The sequence below is a fragment of the Sminthopsis crassicaudata genome, chromosome 2 (genome assembly GCF_048593235.1).
Source record: "Sminthopsis crassicaudata isolate SCR6 chromosome 2, ASM4859323v1, whole genome shotgun sequence".
Lineage (NCBI taxonomy): Eukaryota > Metazoa > Chordata > Mammalia > Dasyuromorphia > Dasyuridae > Sminthopsis > Sminthopsis crassicaudata.
In genome coordinates this window covers 264,897,946-264,923,793 of record NC_133618.1, presented here as the reverse complement: position 1 = coordinate 264,923,793, position 25,848 = coordinate 264,897,946, and the positions used below count along the sequence as shown (strand labels likewise).

The following is a 25,848-nucleotide window of genomic DNA, read 5'->3' as shown; positions in this document are numbered from 1 at the left end:
TCATTCATTTCTATTTGTTCAGTCCTGATTTTTAACGAGTTATTTTCTTCATTCACATTTTTTAGTTCTTTTTGTATATGCCCAATTGAGTTTTTAAATGAATTATTTTGCTCTGTTGAATTTTTTTCCATTTCACTAATTTTTTTAGTGAGTTATTTTCTTTTACCAATTCAGAAATCCTACTTTCTTGAGACTTTTTTATCTTTTCCAATTCAGAAATTCTACTTTCCTGTGATTTTTTAACCTTTTCTAATTCACAACTTTTTTTTCCTGCACCTCATGTGAATTCTTTATTTTTTCCAACTCAAATTTCAGGGCATTGTTATTCTCTATCATAGCTTCTCTTTCCTTTCCCCATTTTTCTTCAAACTCTCTTAACTTTTTAATAGTCTCTTCTAGGAGAGAGTTATGTGATGGGAGGCAGGTGTCATTCCCCTTTAGAGTGTTATCTGCAGACTCTCTGCTGTTAGCTTCTTTGGGGTTGGGTGCCTGCTTTTTCTCTGTGTAGAAAGTGTCAATGTCCCGGGAGGGGAAATGCCTCAGAAGTGTTTAGCACGTTGTGTGGGCTGTGAGGAGTGCCCAGTGAAGGACCCCTCTATGTGGCCTAGCGAATGCCCTGAGGTTTAAGGCTGAACAGTGAAAGCTTCACAAACCCCAGCCAATCCCTCCCTTAGGGCCGTGGATATCAGCAGCTGATGTGAAAAGCCCCTGTGCTCAAACCGGAAGTGTCTGCCCAGAAACAGAGGTTCCTACTACAAAGGTTCTGCTTCTCTGGGAGTTCTGCTTTTCTGGGAGTTCAGCTACTGCTAGAATTCCATTGCCTTAGGCTGAGCCCTGAACTACGTGGATTAGAGGCTGCCTCGGGCTGTGTCCCGTCTGTTCAGGCTCTCAACTACCCCAAGGAGTAGCCCTGGGCAGCAGAAGGAGGCTGCGATCTATTAAGTCACTTCCCGATTGGGTTGGATTAAGGATCTGGCTTTTTATTTTAAAGTGGCTTGATTTCTCTTCTGAACTGCTGTTTTATAAGCAGAGAAGAGCTAACAGCCTGTGTCAGATTCCTCTATATCAGTGGCTTCCATGGGTTCTCCCCAGCCCGATCGCCACAGTGTGTTAGCACCCAGTCCAACCCTGTCTGTGCTGGCCTCTTTTTTTTTTTTTTTTTTTTCCCTCCCCTTGGAACCAATCTTTTCTGTTGAAATTCCAGATTCTCTTCAGCTGGTAAGTTGTGTTTCTAATCCTTGTGGTTTTTAGAAAGTGTCCAGCATTACTTTTGAGGCCGATTGAACTAATTGGTAATGAGGGAAGAAGGGGATTTACAAATTTGCGTGTATCTTCTCCGCCATCTTGGCTCCGCCCCACCCTTGTGAATTTCAATGATATCCAGGCTTTCCCCAGCCCCCACCGGATCTGAGCTGGCTTGGGTTTCCCCAATCCCCACAAACAGATTCTTCCTTATCTAAAGACTCATTGAATTCTGTACAGGAGTCTGGGACTCCACCCACCTTCAAGATTATAAAAAGGGAGCTCTGGGGCTCAGTGTCTTAGCAGGAGCCCCCAAAACATAGTATCCTTCCCGCCATGTAAGGGTTCCTGTCTGCCCGGAGCCCATCTCTGGCCCTGGCATCTTTCTACCTTTACCCTTACTTCCAAACCTCAGATAAACCTTTTTTATCAATCTAGGTCCTCAGGCCTGTAAATTCCTTTACAGGGCACTCTGTGCCATCACTGGGCTATCCTTGTGCCTATTCAAAAGGGTTTCCCCCTTTCCTAACTCTCATCAGTACCAGTATTTCAGGACAAAGTTAACATAGCACAAAAATAATTACATTATTTTATAGATAATAACTAGTTTTTAAGTTTGAGTATCCTTTTTTGTTTTTGCCCATTCATTTTTCAATCATGTCCATCACTTTTTGATCATTTGGGTTTTTTGGGCAGAAATACTGGAGTGGTTTACCATTTCTTTCTCCAACTCATTTTACAGATGAGGAAACTGAGGCAAAATAGTATTTTTTTTTTTTTACCTAAGGTCACACAACTAGTAAGTGTGTAAGACAAGACAAGAACTCAGGAAGATAAGTTTTTCTCACTCCAGGCCCAACATTCTATCCATTGTGTTGCATTTTGGGTATATTTGTATTATTAATGATATTGTGAATTTCTTATAGCAACTTAGTATGGTATACAGTCAGTATACATTTATAAGATCATGTTTTGTGCTAGTCACTATGTTATGTTCATTCTCAACAGCTTAAGAAAATAAATACCTTTATATTTGGTAGGGAAGCCATAAGCAACTAGGGAAATAAGAAGAGGTTTCATGTAAAAGTTAGTCTACTTATGACTCAAGCTAAGTCTTTAGAGAAGTTGGTCTCTATTATCTCAGTAAAGCATAAGGTGAGAACCATAACTGAGAGGAGAATTTGTAGAAGTTTTGAGGGAAGAGAAGATTTCAAGTAGATACCTTGGTTAAATAGACAATGCATTAGATTCTTAGATGAAGAATCCATGAGAAAAGTAAAAGGATTGCTTGCTGAAATGATGATCCATTTGAGATTGCATAACAAAAACTTGGAGGTAAGCACAAATTAGGAGGTGTCAAGTTATGGTGTCTTGATTTTGAAAGAGAAAAATAAGGTCAGAGTAGAGAATGTAATGACTTGCGAAATTACTAACTGAAGAGATTGGTGATTATAGTGAAGATAAAGATTAGATTTTTTTTTTTTTAAGGTATAAGTGTCACAATGGGACATTTGATTACACAGGGAAATTTCAGAAAGTGAAAAACTTGTAGATGATGGCAGAATCAAAGGTATTACTATTCCTGCACATGGCTAAGATGGAATGAAGTATCAGGTCATAAATTTTGAGGGAGCATCATAATGTATGTTGAAACTCTTTTGTATAAAAGCAAGGAGGACGGGGAGATAGAAATACTATAAAGTTGTTAAGTCTGGACTAACTCCCTGGAGGCCTAAGGATCAACCAGAGTCAGGATAAGTAAAAGTCCTTGGTCTTCAGAGGGAGAGGTGATAGAAGCAGACAGACTGCCAGGAGTTTAGCCAAAGATCTCTTCTCAATTCTGGAGTCCAGAATCTCTACCTTTCTCTTCCTCATCCTTCCTCCAAATGAGTCTCTGGCCTTTGTCACCCCACTCTCTAATCCTTGCCTACGCTTATCTTAACCCCAAACAGTGAGCCAGTTTCAGCACTTGACATAAAGTAGATATAGAACTTGAGAAAAGAGGGGAAATCATCTGTAGGCCAATAAATAAGGAATACTGTGGTCCAAGATTATTGACAAGATACTTTTTGCTTTATGATTTTCTGCCTTTCACATCTGAATGACATCTTTTTAAATGATCCCTGTGGATAGAGTGCTAGGTCTAGAGTTAGGAATACCTATCTTCAAATGTGGTCTTAGACACTTACTAGTTCTGTGACCCTGGGCAAGTCACTTAGCCATGGAACAATATATTATTGTAGACTGGTGTTTTTGCTCCTCATTTTCTTTCATATTGTTTAAATTTGCCATTACCAGTATTATAATACCAAATTGTATTTATTTCCAATTATCAGGTATTTCACATCTATCATGAGAATTCTTTTCTTTTTATATTTTTATATATATTTTTTCTTTTCATAAAATGAGATAATTCATTTTAGCTTTATTTACTTGTCTTAAATTCCTGATTTATCATTTCTCAGTCTCATCATTAGTGTAATTTCTTCCAGCAACTGACATCTCCAGACAAACTTTTCGCAATTAATTGCTCATGTGAGACTGAATGTAATGAGGATCATATTCCTGTGATAGCAGAAGATAACATCCAGTATGAAATCCTACCTCCCACCTGGAAATCATCACATCCTCCCCCTCTTTTCCAGTACTGTAAGTTTATATGTTAGTTGCTTATATTCAACTATTTATTAATAGATCTATTCTTATTTACTTCTATTCACATATGATTTTATATATTAAATATTTGTTACATGAAAATACATATTTATAACATGCATGTGTATGTTGCCCTATTGCATTCCTATTGGTTACTATTTAAATTATGTCTTCATATCCCCTCACCCATCAAAAAATTAATAATAATAATACATACTAATTCCCAACTTTGGTACCAAAAACAGTGGAAATGATTCCATTAAACCATTTTCCTACTAAATTTAATTAAACTGGCTCTTGATGTGTTATACATGTAGACAGTTTTAAAATTAGATGAATTAAACTTACAGTTTGGTGATGAACATTTGCTTTTTCAAGTATGAATTATCTTCACTTTTTAGAATAGTGAGAAATAGTCACTCTTAATATGAAAACCCTCACTTGAAAAGTAGGAAAAAAGTCAGGGAAAAAAACAAGTCTTCCTCTTTTTACTTTTATAAGATACAAACTGATGTGCAAACTATGGATCCCATGGAGATTTGCACACTTTATTGAAAAATGTGTTGTTAAATGTAATGACTGATTTATTTTCAACATTGGCATGGTCATGTGGGAGATAGTATGTTGTATAAGAAAGTACACTAAAATCAGAAAATTAGGTTCCAGTTTTGTTCCAATATTTATTAGCTTTGTGACTTTAGACAAATTACTTATATTCTCTGGGTTACATGCAGGAAACTTTAAAATGACGGTTGGTTATATTAGATGATCTCTAAATTCTAGAATTCTCTGGCTCAATAAGTAATCCTCTTACTGTGAATAATTTTGACATTGGATTTCTCCAGAAAATACAAAACTATAATAAAATTGATTTTTATTTGTATGAATTAACTTGTTAATTCATTTCTCCTAATGTTATGATTGTATATAATAGCAAAACTAATTCATAATGGAGATTTCAGGATATCTGATTTTTTTACTACTTTTAGACTTTTGAGGAATTATGTAGAATAATGCAAACCTGATTTCTGCAGATATCACAGTGTCCTAGTACTTAACATTAAAAAAACTGATTATGTGCTCCTAGTACAACTTTGAAATTGATATTTCTATATTAAGGACAGACTATTAAAGTCATTTTTATCCCATATTTTAAATTAAGAAAAATTTCAAAAATATTTTTTCACCTATATGCTTTGTCACTTTCACTCATTATATAACAGTGAGATTAATAATGTGCAAAAAATTATTGAGGTAAATTATACAAGTATTTTTCAATTCTTTAAAATTACATTTTAAAGAAAAAACAAACTTTAAAAATAAATTTAGACATTGATTACATTGTATCATTCTATGAGTGGATATGGTTTAATTGTTATAAGCATATAATTTGGTATGACAGTTTAATGAAATGTAATTTCATTCTGTAAAATGATATTTCTGGCATTTTATTTGGAAATATCTTATTAACTAACTTTTAATCTATTTTTTTGTGTGTGTGTTTCTCTTTTTCAGCTGAGAAATCAGAGTGTTCAGTAAAATCTCCAAGTGGTTACCAGTGGATTAGCTGCATCACAGCCTCCTTTCTTCCATCAGAGCAGGAAAGTATTTCAAATGTAGCAGTTGAAGCATTTTCTTCTCTCCAAGGTGCTTACTCATGAATAATGAAAGTAGTTTTTCTTTAATTTTAAGAAAAGTAAAAATGAAGAGATTTTTTTTTATCCTAATTCTCTAAAATAGCCTATAGGATTTGTGCTGCCCAATAACTAATACTTTTAGCAAGTACTAATGATTTGGATATTATTACATTTGATATTATATAAAGATATTCTTTAATTTGGAAATTTGCAAAATGCCAGATAATGAAGAAAAATAAAATATGTAGTATTGAGTTATTTTCAAAATATATTTCCAGAGCCAAATCATCGGATCTTGGGTCTCCTGGATGTATGTACATCATCTGTGTGCTTATCAATGCTAGGGACTACTAAAGTACTTTTGTTAAGATCATAATTTTAAATTAATTTTTTTAGAAAGCTGTTGCCGATGTACATTTTGGCATATAGGATTAGGTCAGCAGACATAAATTTCATTGATGTACTTAATGCAAAGGAGGAACTGCTATCTTGGGAATCTTGTAAACCAGAGTCCTTACTAACCCCCTCTTACAAGATAATGACATATAAAACAAAATGTCCCCATTTTGTTTTGCATCTTTCTTCATTTTAAACTTTAAATAAAGAATGTTTATGCAAAGCTCTTTTTCATTCATAAAAATGGAAATCACTCTTAGTGCCTGCATGAGTAGACTTGTATTCTTGTTCACGAATTCTCATGATGGATTGGCCTATAAAATCTTTACGTTTGGCTTGTGCAGTTGAGTTCATGACTGAATACAAAGTGATAAAGGTTTAGAATTTTTTAGAAAGCAAAGAAATCATATCTTCTAGATGGCCCTTAAGTTAGTTTTAATAGTCTGGAAATCAGCTAGAAAGGTGTAATCAGACTTGCAGTTAAAAGCACTAGTGTTCAGTATAAATATTTGGGGTATAATCTGTAAGTTGATGCAAGAGGGATCTATAACACTTACTTGGTTTTCATTATATTTGCATGGGTATCTGCCAGTGCAAACATATTTATTTTTATTGTATCATCCATCAGAATTCAAGAAAAGAAATGACAGATTGTGTCACTGACCAGTTCAGCAGCCGACTCCTTTCAACACATTATTGTATATTTATAGTATTATCTGTATTGTTTTCAATTTTTGGCAAAATAGTCACTTTTTGATCTTGGGTAGAAAAGTCAATGCTCACATTTCCTGTGAGGTTTTTGACCTTTTTTTGAAGAGGTAGGGGAGAGCTAAATGAATTATGATGCTGTCATATGGAGAAACCACAGAATGTTTCTTTGCCAAATTTTTTAATCATCTGTTAGTATGTGCTTTTCCTGAGCCCCACTAGCAATTCACTCATAATTTCTGCCCATCCTCTTACATGCTGTGAGAGTGAAGTATATAGAAGTTCTTTTAACCTTCCTTTTGCAAGGTTAATTGATTTAATCACCCCCAAAGAAGATGAGTTTGGCCAGAAGGATTTAGAAATCCATATTTTCTCTTAAACTTTAGCGGGACTGATATAAGGAAGAAAATCTTCCTTATTTTTGATTAATCATAGGAAACATATATTTTAGATACTAATTTCTTGAAAATTAATTTTCAGTTCATAGGATATGGTAAATATTATACTGGTACTCATATTTAATGATCATGAAGTTTGCATTCAGTAAAATTCGAGTGTTGATAACTAACTGTGATCAAATTCTTATCATTACATACTTTTTAATAGCAACTATTTCATGCTTTTTCATATCTCTTGCTAACATTTTAAAGAGGTTTTTTGCATAGATCAAAAAGCCAAGTTATGTCTTCTGTATCTAGAACCTATTCCACTAAGAATGACTATATGTTATTTCTTTATGACCTATGTGGACTCTTCTCCATTTAAGTTTTTAACTAGCAAGTATTTGGATCTACCAGTTTTTTTAATTTAGAATCAGTGAACTGTTAAGATTCCACCTTAATTAAACTTAATAAATAAGTTATATTTATAATTATATATAATATATTAATCATATTATTTTATATATTTATATATAATTATATGTAATAATTAATTATATAATAAATAAATAAATCTTTATTTAAATTGTCTTTGATATCTATCATAAACATTGAAATTTTTTCTCCTGCATGCTAGCAGAGGTGGGAGGTGGAAGGAGAATGAGATGCAGGGGCAGCCTGGCATTTCTGTGTATCTTTCTTCATTCTTATAGTGTGACACTTGACCAATATTGTTGATTCCAACTAGGAATGAACTAGAATGCCATAGCAAGCAAAATAATTTGTATTTTCTAAGTTCTAGGCTTAAGCTGTGTTTCCCAGTAATGTGGCTTTAGTTTTGCTTTTTTGAGGAACCTTCCAAAAAAATTATTGTAGTGCCATTATAGTCCATTCTACTTTACCTGACCCCAAGCTATGCTATGTTATCTTCTCTCTCTAGTACAGATACAGCAACTTGCTTCTGCCATATATTAGAAAGAGATAAAGATCATCCTTGTTTTTCATAATGCTATTTGTCTATAATTCATTTCAGTGAATAAAAGTTTTGGAAGTTGAAGCACATAAGTGGCACAGTAGATACAGTGTCAGCCCTCAACTCAGCAAAATCTGAGTTCAAATCTAAATTCAGACACATATAATGTGTCTTTATGCAAGTCACTTAGATATTTTTTGGCTCAGGCTTCTCATCTATAAAATGGGGAAGAATAATAATAATGATAATATCTGCTTCTTAGGGTTATTGTAAGGATCGAATAAAATGTTTGTAAAGTGCATAGTATAATGCCCAGCAAAAGTAAGCCCTATATAAATGTTAGATGGTACTGGTGCTGGTGATAGTAGTAAGTAGTAGTTTTTATTTTGTTGTTATAGTTGTAGCAATAGTACTAATGAGGAGGTACTTAATAAATTTAAGTGGTTGAAGAAGTTTATGAATTTTAATCAGTGAGTCAATGAAACAGCATCTAAGTATATATACTATAGTTTGAAATTACTTTCTCTATATAAAAATAATCTTTGAAGCATGTTGCATAAAACTTTTTTTTAATGACTATGAAATGATCATTGGCCTATTTCAATAGATTCTTTTGATACAAATAGACATAAAACGATTTGATAGTCTAAGCTTTATCCTCTAATCAGCACAACCAAGCAGTCTTTGATCTGAACTTTTACTTGTAGAATGTCATCTAGAAAGGATTCAGAAAGTTTTCTAATCCAGCTATAAAATTCAGGGAGTCCTAAACATAAATCACTTAGTTTACTGCTATTTGTTCATACTAGTTGTAAAAATCATCCAAAAATAAAGAAGTCATACCACACTCTATTTTGGTAACATATCCCCCTCCCAGACATTAATTTTAATATTTATTATTTCTAATGTTGAAGCTAAATCCCTCTCATTATTTAGATTCATTCATATAATGATGTCATTGTTATCATGATACTTAGGACATTCCATTTTATATTTGAAAATTTATTAGCTTCTTGATCTTTTTCTGCAAACAGATAAGCCCATTTCTTATTGGCCTTTTCTCATTGAGCTTTTTTTCCTAATCTTTTAATGGTTTTTGTTGTTTTATCCTGGACTCTGAGTCCCTGACAATGATTAGAATCCCATATTGACCTTAAAGTGAAGCTATTAGATAGAGTGTCAGGCCTGGAGTCAGGAAGACCTGAACCTCTAACACTTACAAGTTGTGTGACTCTGAGCATAGCATTATATCAGTCAAATTAAATCAGTCAGTAGTAAGTCTACATTTACTAAACAATTTTAATATTTCTTTGTATCAAACTAAGAAATAGCTGTGGATTCAGAACAGCCAATCTTTGGGTCATAGCTTCTTATCTTAAGAAGTGCAAAGCTATTTTGATGACATCTAGTCTAATACACTAATTCTAAATCTTGTGTGACATCTGTGTATAAGGAAATTAAAACTTCAAGAAGTGAAATAACCTACTTAAGGTTATACAGTTATCTCAGTATCACGGAATTTCATTTAGACAGGATTTGAGCAGCTATCTAGTCCAAACTATGTCTGAAAAAGCATTCCATCTACAGGTGCCTAAGAAATGACCCAGCTTTGCTTGAAACCCTCAAATAAAAGAGAGCCTACAGTCCCCAAGATGTGACTCATTTCACTTTAAACTAATTTCTTTATTATTAGAAAGATCTGCTGTTTACTAGTTGATGAACTATTTTAACCACAGTTAACTATTTACTGGGAGGGGTGGGGGGAAGGTTGCAATCTTCATTGTTAGAGAGACTTCCCTACTCCAGTAAAAATCATTTCTTTTTAAAAATAAGAATTAAAACCCACAGAAAATGCATGAATAAAAATGTCTATCAGAATCCAAATAGTGTTTTACTCATAATAGGTACTGAATGAATCATTGTTGAATGATAAAATAAGAAATCAGCCAATCCCCTCGTCACAAAATGGATTTCCTGCCAGAAAATAATGAATTCTAAAGAGAAAGTTTTACATGAATAATTTAATAAGCATTCATTGAGTGCTTGCTAAAAATTCTGGCCTCCTTTTAAAAACTTTTCCAGGATTGTTTGCACTGGTTCTCCTATACTTGGAATATACTTCCTTCTCAACCCTGCTTTCTTTGTATTTTTTTCTTTATATTTATTCTGTTTATAGACATATACATAAAAATATATATGTATATGTATGTATGTTGTATGTAGCTGCTGTCTTCCCTCAGAAGGTAAGCTCCTTGGGAGTAAAAATTGTTTCATTCTTTGTGTTTGTCCCCAGAGTATAGCCCAGTGCCTACTCATGTATAGTAAATGCTTAACAAATACTTGGTGCCTGTCCAAATAGAATTTTGGCTTTATGACCCACTTGAATTATTATTTTATTTATTATTTTAAAGATTACTTCCATGGAAGCAACCTGTAAGAAAAGTAATACCTCTTTTAAAAATCTATATTGATTCCTTTTTTCTTTGATGCTTTTGTTTACAGAGAGAATATATAATGACATAGAATTTCAAACTAGTAGGGAAAAAAAAAAAGAGGTGACTGTCTACATTACTTTGATCCTCAAGTGAGTAGCTTTCTCAAATAGTATAGTCGCCAGTTGCCCTCTTTAGTTATGGCTGAAGTTAGATGCTTTACAAAGGTTCATTCATCTTAAGCTAGATTATTATGACTCTCTCTCCCTTTTTTTGTATAACTAAAGACATATTATAAGTTAGAATGAATTTTATGAAATTATTCTGCTGTTGAAGCACTTTACACATGTTAGGAACATGCTTTGTTTTTTAAATTCACTAAACAAGAACTAAGAACTACAATGTCTTATTTTTGTTTAGTCTTATTTTTTAAACATTGAGAAATTCATAGTCAAAGCACTTGCTGAGCTTTAACATGGAAAACCTACCACATCTAAATTTACATTGTAAGTAATTTCTTTTTTAAGGTATAGCAAAGTTTAAATAGCTTCATAGTATTAATGCTAATGGAAAGAACCATTACTTAGGCCTTTAAAATTTGAGTTGCTTGAGGAAGCATTTAGTTCTTACAGACGTCTTCAAAAAGGGCATTGTTGTGCAGATCTATCATTTATATCTATATGGAAAAATCCATCTGAATGAAAACTAGTTTTAAATAGCATCAGAATTATGGGGTATGACTATGAAGTGATGTTAATGTCTTTTAACAAATATATCTGAACTTATATATTCAAATAACTCTTAGGCCCATCATGGTTACTCTGGAAGCCTGTGTATTCATTAATATCCAAATCTATTTTCAAACTTCTCTTTGGAATTTTCTTCAGCATCTACAATAGATTCTTTTGAATATCCTCAATAGTAGCATTCATTTATTCAACAAAAATTCATTTTTTTCAAAGTATGCTAATGGCAAATTATTATCTTTTGATCAAATTTGATTTTTGGAAGCAAATAAAATTTGTTCAAACCCAAAACTGGTTATATGAAGTTTGTGAACAAGTTAGAAAATATCTTTTGGAATCCAGAAAGGTTGGATTATATAGTTATGAATCTAATATTCTTTGTTGACTTGTCAGCCAGCTCAGAGGACAGTTTGAGTAATCAAGCAACAATCATTTAATAATTGCTTACTATGTGACAGTATGGTGTTGAGCACTAGAAATACAAAGAAAAAGCCTTAAAAAGCTTGCATTCAATTGGAGTATACACCATAGATAAATAAATAAATACCGAACAGATAGAAGGTATCCTTAAAGGAAAAGATGCTTGCAACCATGGGACTAGAAAAAGTCTCCTGAAGGAAGTGATGCTTAAACAGAATGTTAAAGGAAGCTAGGGATTCTAAGAGTCAGTAGAGAAGAGGGGAGGCATGGGGAGCATCTAGTTCAAAGACATAGAACTCCTAGACGGTCATGGATACCACAACTTCTGAGGTGCTACAGAGTTCCTCTTCAATCCCAAGGATTGCCTTATACACCGCTGCTCACAGACTTGGCAGTTAGCAGTGACCACAAAAGGGATAAAGCAGATGCAGGCCCCTAGGCTCCAAATAGGCAGATCCTTTAATAATAAGGTACACCACCCAAGATCCCAGAAAGATTTTGGGTGAACTGTACTTCCAGTTTTCCTATATCATGGTTCTAACTTCAGCCCAACTGACTTCCTCATATCTGCCTGTTTTAAACTCTCTGTTTTAGTTGTCCATCTACAATATCATCCATCCAAATTTCTTTGTTAGAGAAGGTTCTATGCCTTTTGTGGTAGAAGCAATAGTTTAAATCCTACTCTCCTCCCCCACTTTTCACCCTCCCCCCAAGATCAGCTAAATTTTTCCTTAAAAGGTATAGGAAGGGAGCAGAGGAGGATTTCTCAAAGATTTGGCTGATGGGGCATAGTGGATGACACAAACAAGAGAATTGCTCAGCTGATTCAAAGTGAGGTGTCCTAAATGCCAATGCTTGTTGAATATCCTCTTGCTATGGCTAAATTTCTTTTTGTTAATTGTTGAATGACTTACAAATACTTCATTGTTGTCCCAATTAAACTATCAGGACTCTGGCTAAGTTAGGTCAAGTTCACACCTATATTCCTGTTCTCACCTATCAGATTAGTTCTAGCCCTGCTCTCTGCAGTTTTCTTTAGTCTTAGCCTTGGCTTAGGCCTTCTGAAATCTGATAATATACTCTTGACATATACTCAATGCCTGGTTTGACCTTTTGACCCTAAATATTTATTTTTTACTTTTGCTTTTCTGACTTAAACAAACAATAGCTATGTAAGATAGTTTCCCAATCCAGACCTAGACAAACTTTTCTTAACCATACTTCAATGTTTTTTTATCTTCTTGTTCTTTGCATTACCCCAATGAAATACAAACTTCTTGGAGGGCAGGAACTGTTTTAGATGTTTCTTTTTGCTTTGGGTTCTCAGCATATAACATAGGGCTTTGCCCATAAGAGGAATTTAATTACTGCTTATCAAATTAAACCCAGACAGTTGTAATCTTTTGTTCTGATGGGGAAAAAATTCTCAAATTAAAATATTATTGATAGGTTCCCAGACAGATTCTTAATTTTCATAACCTTAATAGTGTAATTTTTTTACAGCTGTTATCAATGCAAAAGGATTGGAATCAAAAGATATTATTTTGGTTTATATGTATGTTCGAAATATGGAAGATTTTTCTGCTATAAATTCAGCATATATGAAAATGTTCGATTTGTGTCCACCTACAAGGTATGTAACTACTACCATTATATATTTTATTTGTTTGTCTTCCCTTAAAATTGCATGATATTTCTTTATCCAGTATAATATTCAATTGTAACAGTGGTTCATTAATCTATGATTGCCTTTGTGCTTCTTTCTCTTATTCCCCTATGCCAATTGTTCCTTTAAATTGTCTTCACTTTTTGTGCAACTATCTTTAGTAATCCTTAAAATGAAGATAAAAGTCCAAGAGAGAGATTTTATAGTTAATGTATATTCATGTTTAAGAAATAAAAATCTCCAGAGAAAACAAAACATGTATATTAAAGATGATTAAAGGGTGAGAAGTCTTTATGTTCAGAATATTAGAGCTTTTAACAAATCTCTCCCTGCCCTACCATCTAACCACATATGACTACATAACCATATACCTACTTTTCCATCTTATAAATCCTATAAATATAACCTTGGACAATAGAACTCCCAGAAGTTCTATCTTGCTCTTTGGATGAATCTGCCTTGGGCTGTTTCCACAGCCTTGAAAAAAGCCAACAATGAAGAGTTGTTTTGTCTACACAAACACCAAATAAAGATTTTGACTGATCCTTCACTGAATTGACCAATTGTTTTTGGCATCCTATGATTCTACAGAAAAATGGATGTTTATAGACGGATTTTCTTGACATTCACCAGTACTTATGGAATACCCACTATGTGAACAGCATCATTCTAGGGGCCTGCATAAGAAATAATAGCAAAAAATCTCCATCCTTGGGGTACTTTGAGAGAAAAAAACATTTTCATAAAATAATAAGAGAAGGTTAAAAACACATGTAACAAATGCAAAATGACTCAATGAAAAGTGAATAGAAAAAATTTTAGAAGAGAAATACTAAAAACAACAATCATATTATTAATTTATTAATCTTGGAGCACTACTTTTTCTCTAAATTATTAATGCCATCTCTTAGTTCTATTAGACTTTAACAGTCTGACCTTGTATAATTCCCAAGATTTTTACATGAAGTTAAATTACTCAAACCATAACACTTCAAACAAATACTTTTATACAACAGTGTGTTTTCTTTATTTGGGACAATAAAGTATGTCATACTTGGTTGAATGTCTGTTGGACAAAATTTTTTAAGAAGGGAATAGCATGTTGAAGTAAGGAAAGTGAACAAAAGGAAATATTTCAAACACATTAGACAATTCAATTTCACAAGCTTTAAAACAAAGCAAACAAAAAACAACAAGTAATAGAAACCACAATGCAGAAACAAAAGTAGTCTTTTCCCTCAAAGAACTTGTGTTATAATAGGGGGGGTGAAATAGTGAAATAATACAACATAATTTTATGAAAAGTCATTAATTACTAAGTGGTTAAGAAAAGTTTCCTGAAGGAGGTAGCATATGAGTTGAGCTTGGAGGGAAGCTAAAGGTTCTATGTGGCATCCAGATGGCTCAGAGAATCAATAGCTGGACGTTGAGTCAGGAAGACCTGAACTCAAATCTGGTCTTAGATTTTACTAGCTATCTGCCAAGAGATTAGAAGCAGAACTACTAATTAGGAAGATATAATTGTCCATTTGAGAAATGGCAAAAGTCTCAGTGTGGCCAATGAAGAGAGGAAAAAAAGGAACAATTTGGAAAGATGTTATAAAGTTAGATTATTAAAACATGTCAATTGATTGAATGTGGAAAATAAGAAAGAGCAAGGAAACAATCAAGGTTGGCTTGAGGCTGCAAAATTGATGACTTCAACAAAAATGGGAAAATGTTGGTGGGGTGGGTTTATTGATTTGGAAATAATCTGCATAAAATAAATGACAGTATGGGAGCTGGATTATAAATTATAAAGAGAGGGTGTAAGCATCTGGGAAAGAACAATATGATAATTATTTTGGGTGCTATCTTTTTATAAAGCAGCATTCTTTGATTACACCCATTTGGAAAAAATAGTTGAACTTTAATGTCTCAATATGGAAGACTAAGCCTGATAGGAGGGAAAAGGAATAAAAAAGAAATAGATGAGGGAATAGAACTCCATAAACTTAGTAAGAATGGAAGAGAAGACGTTTTTGGGACTTCTTAGAAAGGAGTATTTGGATTGTTGAGTTGTACTTAATTATGCACAAGTCTCCTTAAGTGGTAAATAAAGCTCTTTCAAATGCTTATACCATGAAGTTTGTAAGTTACTTTGATTCCCAGAGTCACAACTTCAACAGGTGGAAGGTGAAGACTCAAAAATTTAAGAATAATTTTGTTATCAATTAGTTTTGCTTGTCTGATTACTTAAATAATACATCTACAATGAATGCTTCCTGTATACTTTTAAATGTTTTCTGCTTCTATTTTATACTGAAACAGAGGGATTATTTTCAGTTATACACCTGCATTTATTATAAGATTGGAAGGAATTACTGATTTTTTGACATAAAGAGTATTTAGTTGAGCAAGTTCATGGTGAAAACCACATAATGTATGAACTGATATTCCATCCTTATTATCACTCAGTATTTTACTTAATAATTCATACTATCTCAGATCCATAATTTCAAAATAATATACTTTTTATTATTTATTCAATCTTTAAGTACTTAGCAATAACTAGCTATCTGCAAGCCAAACCTTAATTAAATTACTAATTTAATGCATCAAATTAAATGACTTGCATAGGGGTCATATAGCTAGTAGGCATCTGAGGCTGATTTGAAACCAGGGCTTTCTGATTCCAGGTTCTAGCCAGCAAGCATCTTAACTCAGCCCATCTTCTGGAGAGACTTCTCTTTCTTTTTATCTACTTCTTTTCCTTTTTCTATGGGCTTTTCCATCTCTGTACCAGCAGTCTTCTCATTCTGGAAATGCCTTCTATCTGCAGACTTCCTCCTCCTATTGGTAAGTTCCTGCTCTTGAGATCACCATTTACCCAGGCCATCCAGGCTCACATTTCACCTAGGTTTATTCCTTATAAGCTCATAGAAGTTAGAATATTGATTGAATTGCCAAAAAAAAAAAAAAAATAGAAAAACAGCCTTTACTCTGCTTTCCCTTTTTCTTGCTCCATTTTTATAACAATTTGTTTTAAAATCCATTGTCCCAACACCTATCTTCAGTTGTATAACTGTTAACTTAGAAATGCTACTACAATATTTCTCAAGTATCTCTACTTTCATATTTCCTATCTCCTATCTTTCTTTATTTCATTCTCATATTTGTAATTTATTCATTTACTAAGTTTATTTTTTCCAACTAATAATATTTATTGAGTATCTACTTTAGAGTCACTGAGGATTTAGGAGTGGTTTAAGAAGTTAAACATCTTACTACTGCCAAAGAGATCTTAAAGAAGGGAAAGAGACCCACATGTGCAAAAATATTTGTGGCAGCCCTTTTTGTAATGGCTAAAAATGGGAAGTTAAATGGATGCCCGTCAATTAGAAAATGGCTGAATAAATCATGGTATATGAATGTTATAGAATATTATTGTTGTATAAGAAACAATCAGCAGGATGGTTCCAGAGAGGCCTGGGAGACTTACATGAATTGATGCTAAGTGAAACAAGCAGAATCAGGAGATCATTGTACATGACAACAAGAAGATTATATAGTGATCAATTCTGATGTACGTAGCTCTCTTCAACAATGAGATGATTCAAACCAGTTCCAATTATTCAGTAATGAAGAGAGTCATCTACTCCCAGAGAGAGAACTATGGGAAATGAGTGTGGATCACAACATAGCATTTCTACTTGTTCTGTTATTGTTTGCTTGCATTTTTGTTTTCCTTCTCAGATTTTTTTCTTTCTTTCTAGATTTTTCTTGTGCAGCAAGATAACTGTATAAATATGTGTACATATATTGGATTCAATGTATACTTTAATATATTTAACATGCATTGTCTACCTGCCATCTGGGGGAGGGGTTGAGGGAAAGGGAGGGAAAAGTTGGAACAGAAGGTTTGGCAAAGGTCAATGTTGAAAAATTACCCATGCATATGTTTTATAAATAAGAAGCTATAATAATAAATATCTTGTGTTTGCAGCACTTCAGCAAGTAGTATATATGATTCACAGGAACTTTTGGCATAGTTTCTACCTTTGAGAAGCATATAATCTCTTTAGGGACTTATAGTATTTTAAAAATAAATTGCTTAATATGATTGTTTCTTTATCTTTTTTCTTATCTTTTTTTCTCCAAAACTCTCATCTTGCTCAGTGATCACTACTTTTTCTTTAGAAATAAAATTCTCTGGCTTTCCATTTCAGTTCACCTAAACAAACACTTACTAAATATCCACTAGGTACAAGTTATTACCTTAGTTATCAGGAATAAAAAGACAAAAAAAAGAAAAGAAAAAAAAAATGCTTATTCCCTCGAAAAGCTCAGAAGTGAACCACTTTGTTCGAGATCCCACTGTGAGTGTCAAAGGTGAAATGTAAATCCATGTCTCTTTTAAATGAAACTACTGCACTCTTCAGAATCACCATGGAAAGTGTCATTAAACCACTACTTCAATTATGAGTCAGGCCTTTGGAGTACTTCTTGAAAATTGTATTCTAGAAAACCTCTTGTACAAATCTGTAGCATTCAAGGAAATGACTTCTCCATATTAACATTTTAAAATTTGTTTTGTTTCAGGGTCTGTGTAGAAGTTTTGTTGCCAGATGGTCTACTTTTTTCAGTTGACTGTCTTGCTCACAAGACCAACAAGTTGATTGCTGAAGTACTTCCTTGCTCCAAAGAAGTGATGCATGTGCAGAGTATTTCTCACTGGGCACCTGCTAACATTGGACCTTACAGTCAGGCCATCAAGGTAAGTAAAATTTATTAGAGCTTGCTAGGCTTCATTTGTTCTCAACTAAAACTGTAGAAAATTGTCATCTATAATTGCTTTTTCTGATTCACAATGATTCAAATCTTTCCCATATTAATGATGTCTATTTTGTATTTATTAACATAATGGCAATTAATATTAGCATCATTAAACATTAGGAACTTTTATTTTGGAAAAAGAAGAAAAGATTATCATTCACATTCCTCTCTATTTTTAAATATAAATATTTTATAATAAATTGAAATGAGATGTATTTTCTAATTATATAGTCAAATGTTTCTTAGCATTATTGTAGTATTATATTTGAGAATAGGAAGCAGAGCTAAATTTTTTTCATTATCAAAATGTAAAAAGTTCAACTATAGAAAGCATATTTAAAAAAGGAAATGCCAATCAATATTATACATAATATAAACCATTTTTATAGAGTTTATAAATTTAAAGAGCTGTATCACTCACAAACATGTGTTATTGCTGACAGTCTCAGAAGAATCCAAATTACAGATAATGCAAAGTACAATAAAAAAAGTGCAGGTTGCACTATATTACCAGTTAAGATGTGCTTAAAAAGTAGTAAAAGACAAGACAATTCTCAAAAGGAAAAATATACATTATTAAGAATTATGTGCCAAGTTTTTAAATGCTCCAGTAATCAGAAAAACATAATTTAAAATGACTCTGAAACACTAACTCCAATCAAATTGCCAAAAGTAGTTAAAAATGGTAAAATGGTTACTGACATGAATTTGGAAAACCAAGGATTTACTACACTGCTACTAGAACTATAAGTTTATGCATTCTTTTTAGAAAGTAAACTAAAATTATACAATAAGAGCTTCAGTTTTCCCCATATTTTTAATGCAGTGATCCCTATCTTTATAATAGCCATTAACAGGAGAGACCTATTTATGTAAAAATGCTACTTGCATATAAAATTACCCCAAAAAAGTATGGGAAGACATGAAATTTATATAGTGAGGGAAGAAAGTAGAACCAAACAATATAAGCAATGTAAATAATAAAAATAATAATGGTTGCTCAATCCAGAGATCAGTTTAGATGGAGAAAAGAGATATTAATTTTTGTCATATTGTTGAAGCTGATACATACTTTTTGAGCATTATATTGATAAAAATTTTATATACTATCATTTTTGTTTCTTTTTTCCTTATTTGAATATGTAACTGTCTATTTTTTTTTGATAGATGTTAAGTGGGACTACATCATAATCTAATAGGCCTACCAGAATGAAATGCTATTTCATTTCCTAAAACTAGAGGGTATATGTTCAATTCATCTAATAACCGTAATAAGTTATTTAAATGTAAAGTTAAGAGAGCTAAGACACAGCCCTATTTCACATTATTCAGAATTATAATTTCATTTATCAAAAGGCTGTTCCTAATCTTTCATCATTCTCTAACAGCATTATTATAATGAAAGCTTTGGAAAAACCAAGAATCTACATCAGGAATATAGATTTGGGTCCATTGATGGTCACTGCCATGTCTAGAGACATTGTTCAGAAAGACCTATTCCTTCCCTTACATGAATGTCAGCTTCTACTGTTTACCAACCTTGCACAGATATGGAAGATTTTCTCCCTCTGTTCTTGAGCACTGTTACACCTGCCCTCTTTGCTTCTAAAATCTTAGTTTCTTAGGTATTTCTATCAAATAGTCCGTAGACAGTTGAGAATTGCTTCTTGTGCAATAGCATCAGGAGTTAAAAGGCTATACTGACTATAGCCTAAAAACAGCCTTAACTTTATAAATGCTGTCCTTCTTTCCCACTAAAACCAAGCAGCCATGGGATAACAGGTACAAGCATATACTCCTGGATTTTGGAAGTGGTCTTCTTTCTGGATATCAGTTTGGAATTAGGCAAAGTGTCTACAATGCCCATACTATATGACTCATTCCTGGAATATATAATATAAGGAGGTTAAAAACAGAATTAAAAGTCAAACATTAAAGAAAATATTCATATCAATTTGCCATGGCAAAAATTTGGAAATAAAATAAATACTCATCAGGTGGAGAATGGCTAAAATATATATATATGGCATGTGAATTGAGAGACAAAAAGGAAACTAGCTTTAGAGTCAGGAATATCTAGGTCAAGTTCTACATATTGCTTGTGTGACCCAGGGCAAATCATTCAACCTTTTAGTGCTCTAGACAGCTCTTCAAGGCTATAGGATAACAAGAGAAGTTGCCAACCTGCATTGGTAGAATCTCCTCACCAAGGAGTTCCTCACACCCATAATAACATAAAGTCAATCTCTATTCTTAACTCAGTATGGATGCAATGGAATATTATTAGTCAATACTAATTGGCAAATAAGTGAAATTCAGAGAAGCATTAAAAGATTTTTATGAATTGTATTAATTGATACACAATGAATAAGCAGAACTAAGAGAACAACTTTGATTGTGATTACAAAGTAAATGAAAAGACCATTAAAAGGAAGCAGACTTTGAATAAGTCAGTAAGTCAGAGGACTTGTGATGCAGTATATCAGGTATATTATCAGAGGCAATCACTGTATCAAATGTTTTGCCTAATTATTTTTATTGTTACAAAATGGGTTACTAATTTGTTAGTTTCTTTTTTTAAGTTTTTATTTTCCCTAGTTGCACATAAAAACTTTTTTTTTGGTGGTGGGGGGGGGGATTATATGTACATTCATTTTTTTTTCCTGAGACAATTAGGATTAAAGGACTTGCCCAGGGTCACACAGCTAAGAAGTATTAAGTGACTGAGGCTGGATTTGAACGCAAGTTTTCCTGACTTCAGAGCTAGCACTCTATCCACTGCACCACCTAGCTGCCCCCATTCACTTCTTTTACATATTCCCTTATAAATTATGTTGGAAGAGAAAAATCAGAACAAAAGGGGAAAACTATAGGAGAAAAAAAAAAAAAACAGAAGCAAAAGAAAAAAAAGTGAACAATGTCATGGAGACATTGAGTCTCCATAGTTCAGTCTTTCTCTGGATGGGATGCAGACAGCATTTTCCATCCAAAGTTTATTAGGATTATCTTAGATAACTGAACTACTAAGAATAACCAAGTCTGTCATAATCATCTTGTTACAGTTTTGCTGTTACTATGTTGAGTGTGTTCCTGGTCCTGCTTGTTTGTCTCAGCATCAGTGCATATAAATCATTTCAGACTTTCTAAAATCAGCTTGTTCATCACTTTTTTTAGAACAATAATATTCCATTACAGTCATGTATAACTTATACTTAGCCACTTATTCAGCCACTCCTCAATTGCTAGACATCTAATTTTCCAATTCTTTGCCACCACTAAAAGAGCTGCTACAAACATTTTTGTACATATGGCTCCTTTTCCCTCTTTTATGATTTCTTGGGCATAAAGGCCCAGTAGAGATATTGCTGGATCAAAGGGTAAGCATAGTTTCATAGCCCTTTGGACAAAATTACAAATTCCTCTTCAGAACGGCTGGATTGGTTCACAACTCCACCAACAATACTATTTTCCCACATCCCTACCAACATTTATCATTATCTTTTACTGTCATCTTAGTCAATCTTAGAAATGTGAAGTTGTACCTCAGAATTGTTTTAATTTGTATTTCTCTAATTGTGATTTAGACCAATTTTTCATATGATTATGAATGGCTTAAATTTCTTCATCTGAAAATTTTTGACCATTATTAATTGGGGAACAACTTGTAGTCTTAAAAACTTGACACAATTCTCAATATATTTTAGAAATGAATCCTTTATCAGAAACACTGAATATGAAAACTTTTCCCAGTTTTCCCTTCTAATCTTGACTGCATTAGTTTTGCTTGCCCAAAAAAATTTTAATTTACTGTGATCAAAAGTATCCATTTTGCATTTCAGAATGTTCTCTTGGTTTTAGTTTCAAGGAAAAGCTTATTCTATACAAGGTATAGCAACTCTCCTCCCCCAAAGTGACAATGATGTAAAAACTATTAGATCAATAAAATAATTTTTTAATAAAATGGGCAGTGGTGACTGAGATTTGGAAAAGTTGGGAAACTTCTGAGGCTCCTCTGGGGAAAAAATTCTTAAGATGTAAGAAGAGAGAAAAGAAATTCATAAATTCAGAGTAATTGCTATCATTTTTCCCAATTTTGCAATGCCTTGATGAAGACCAGCTCTGTGAAGATAAGAGTTAAAGGTATTGGCACCTAATAACATCAATAATAGATCTGGTGACTTCCATTTTTGCAAGGCTAATTGTAGTCTTGAAAGAATGACTACCCTCATTATAAAGAAATTGGGTACAAAATTATTTTCTTCTCTAGAATACTAAGGCTTCAAATAGCCAGAGTATTTTAGGTCACAGTCAATGTATGCTGGCATAAGTACATTGCTGCCAGCTAGATAGTGTGGCAAACTCATGCAAATTACAAGTATTCACAAAACAGATTCTGCAAATCACTCAGCAGGTCATCTGTCTAATTCCACAGGAACCTTGTGGGATCCTTCCAGCCATATCATGAGAGGATTTCCCCCCCGAAAAAAAAAATGGACCTTGATAATGTCCTTTTAACCTCAGCCTGACAGAAAGAGATTGATTAGGCATCTTCTTTTCAGAGACTAAAGGACTTAATATTGCTGGTCCCTTTTCATAAAAGTATGTGCTGTGGTTTATGTGAAAGTACTGGTCAGAAAGCCACATTTTTGAGAAATCTCTAATTAGGGACATTTAATTCCTTTTAGTGGTCAACAATGAATTACTGAGGTCCAAAGCACTTCTACCTCCAACATTGAGTATCTTTAGGATTCTAAGTTAGAGGCAATATGGTGTGAGGGAAAGAAGTGAGGATTTGGAAGTAGAAGATCTGACTCCTAATTCTGCTCTGTTTTGTTCTATGACCTTGGCCCTCGTTTGTCTCCTCTGTATAAAGTGAAGGAATCAGATTGGATACTGCCTTCAAGCTATAAATCCTATGCTGTACTATAGTGTCTCCTGCTTTTACTAAACCTTAATTTAAAATCTAACAAATTTTATGAATATTCACAACACTGTTTTTAAAGGAGTTCCTAAGAGAAGTTCCACATAATTACCAGTTTTCATTAATAGTATTTCTAAGAAGATTATACTATAATATGTTATTTTTATGTTACTATTTTATGTTGTTGCTATTTATCCCTACATACAGCTAACACAGAGCTATCAAAATGATCTATCCCATATTTAGTGGGACAATCATAGGGGAAATGTTTTAACCAAAATATTTAAGTCTGTTCTCAAAGGTGATTTTCTAAATCTTTTTTTTCTGTGGTCATTTCTTTTTTATAATGAAATCAAGTCCAAAAATATGGTTGTCAAATAGGGACTATATTGTCAGGTATTCCTGACTACCTAACTCACACAAAACCAAATCATAGAGCCAGCAACTTATCTTTAATAAAAGACACAAGTCCCAGGGCCTGTCAAAAGGCAGTGTTAGCAATCAAACATCTCTTGGAGAGTTGATAGTTTCCTCACGATCTTCCCTCTGTTGAGTACATTCAGCTGAGCTTGTGCATATGACTTCAGTTCATAAAAAGTTTACAAGTGCAGCTGGAATGCTTAGGATTTGATTGTTACATAAATAAGTATTTGAGAACATATGTAAACTTGACAGTGTTAGTACCAGATGTTCCTATAATATGATAATGTACTTAGAATGTCCGTTTACACTTTTAGTTTGTTTATTTTGGCACATTCCCTTTATCTGCTAACTTCAAGATAAGAATACATTAACTATATCTGCAGAATTGATCTTCTCCTGTGCTATGGCAACAATCAAGTTACAGTTTGCCATGTTTTTTTAGATAAAATTATAAGTAATGGCAATATTAATTCAATTAGCACTTTCTATACTTAACCTCATAAAACACAAAATATGTCCATTTGTATTATTTATGACATGAAAAAGAAAAAATTCTACTGTGGATATATATTTATGCTATCAAAGTTATCTCTATTATCCAGTTTGTGCATTGTTCAAGCATTTTATTTCTTTTCTTCCTTTGACTATGATACACTTTTGTATAGATAATTGTCCTTACTATTCTTCCCACTTCTTCTAAGCATTTCCCTTAACCTCAATGATGTGAAAGCATTTTTTGTTCATAGGTTATATATGGCCCAATATCCTGTTAGAATCAATTGTTCTTCTTTCTAAAAAGTCTTTAGATTTATTTAATGCCTTTTTTAAATTTATTTTTTAATTTGTAACAGTTCCTTTCTTTATTCTCACAGACTTTTAGTTTAATAATCCATTGTAGATTTATCAAAAATTGAAGTCAAGTTCATTTTCCTATCATTGAAAGTATGTCTTCTTTCCCTTTTTTGAAAAATCATGAAAATTTTTACCTAGCTCTAATTCTAAAACATCATTCCTATTCTTCATGGCTCCTTTGAAGTCACCAATTGTCATTTAGAAGACAATTACATATTCTTTTAGTACTTTGGGGTATGTACTTTAGTCTTCTCATTCTATTGATTACATTTTTTGCCTTAGTAGCCTCTTTCCTCTACCCTTTTTTTTTTTTTTTTTTTAATTACCATTGCCCTGTTTTGTCACTACAAAAGCAGTGGAGCATTTTGTATTTTTCTGTTTCATGGCAAACAATTGCCCACACTAACAATGAGGAACTTCTCTAAACTTAGCTAAACTAATCCTTGGAAAGTAAATATAACCTGTTACTATCATATTTTGGCATAATGATACCATATATTGAAGAGTTTTTATTCTTTTTAAGATTGCTAGAAGGTCACTTCATCCTTAGTAAATAGGACTACTAAAATAAATCGTGTGCCACTAATTAATGTATTTTAAGTTATAAAAATTACATAAGGAATATCTATCAAAAAGGAAACCCATTATCATAATTTGAGGACATACAAATAAGCTTAAGCTTAAATATATGTGTTTATATGTGTGTGTGTATGTATGTGCATGTGTATGTGTATGTGTGTATGTATCTATGTGTATGTATGGGTATACACAGAAAGAGAAAGAGATATTTATGTATGTACTTATTTTCTTTCCTCTTGGAATGGTTGCTTCATATTAAGGGGAGGGAGGAAAGAAACAAGCATGCACTAAGTGACTCCTGGATGCCAGGGACTAAGCTAGATGGTTTACCTTAATGGACCCTCACAACAATTTTGGGAGGTAGGTACTTTTGTTATCTCTTTATTACAGTTGACGAACCTGAGACAGAGAAGGATTAGATGACTTGCCCTGGATCACACATCTAGTAAGTTTCTGAGGCTGGGTCTAAAATCTAATCTTCTTAACTTCAAGCCTAATGTTTTATCTATTGTATTAATTATCTGCCCTTGTGAATAGGAATGGTTTCATTCTTTGTATTTATATCCCTAATATCTAGTATAATGCCTGAAACATAGTAGGTGCTTAATAAATACTTGTTGATGAATTTTTCAAAATATTGGAATATATACTAAGATAATTTGACTGTTGAGCATACTGAGATAGTTATTGGAATAATTGGAGTAACATTGTAGAGCAGAAGTTGTGTTTCTGACTTTTTTTTTTTTCATTCTTGGAGATATATCACTTTGCCAAGGGTCTGATAAGAATCATTAAAATACTCTGAATAAAATAAAAAAGGCCTATTTCAGTATCAAATAAAATCATTTTCCATATAAAGTAATACTTTTCTGTGAAGACTATGTCAACAATTATTGATTCAGTACTAAGTACCCATAAGCCTTAGGGGACCTTAAAGTTTGTCTTGTCCTGTCTGCTTGTTATATGAATGAGAGAAGAAAGATCTAAAGAATAACAGGTAATA

At 32.9% G+C, this 25,848-nt stretch overlaps 1 protein-coding gene across 3 annotated transcripts in view; it reads left to right on the top strand.

Annotated features, from left to right (window-relative positions):
• The window catches only part of DPH6 (diphthamine biosynthesis 6), a 454,085-nt gene that overhangs the window by 217,084 nt on the left and 211,153 nt on the right, over window positions 1-25,848 (top strand). For all 3 annotated transcript variants that reach the window (XM_074289213.1, XM_074289214.1, XM_074289215.1), the window contains exons 9-12: window positions 3,735-3,891; window positions 5,413-5,544; window positions 13,093-13,222; window positions 17,837-18,011. In XM_074289213.1, coding sequence (XP_074145314.1) covers window positions 3,735-3,891; window positions 5,413-5,544; window positions 13,093-13,222; window positions 17,837-18,011 — 594 coding nt within the window. The remainder of the gene's footprint in view (window positions 1-3,734; window positions 3,892-5,412; window positions 5,545-13,092; window positions 13,223-17,836; window positions 18,012-25,848) is intronic.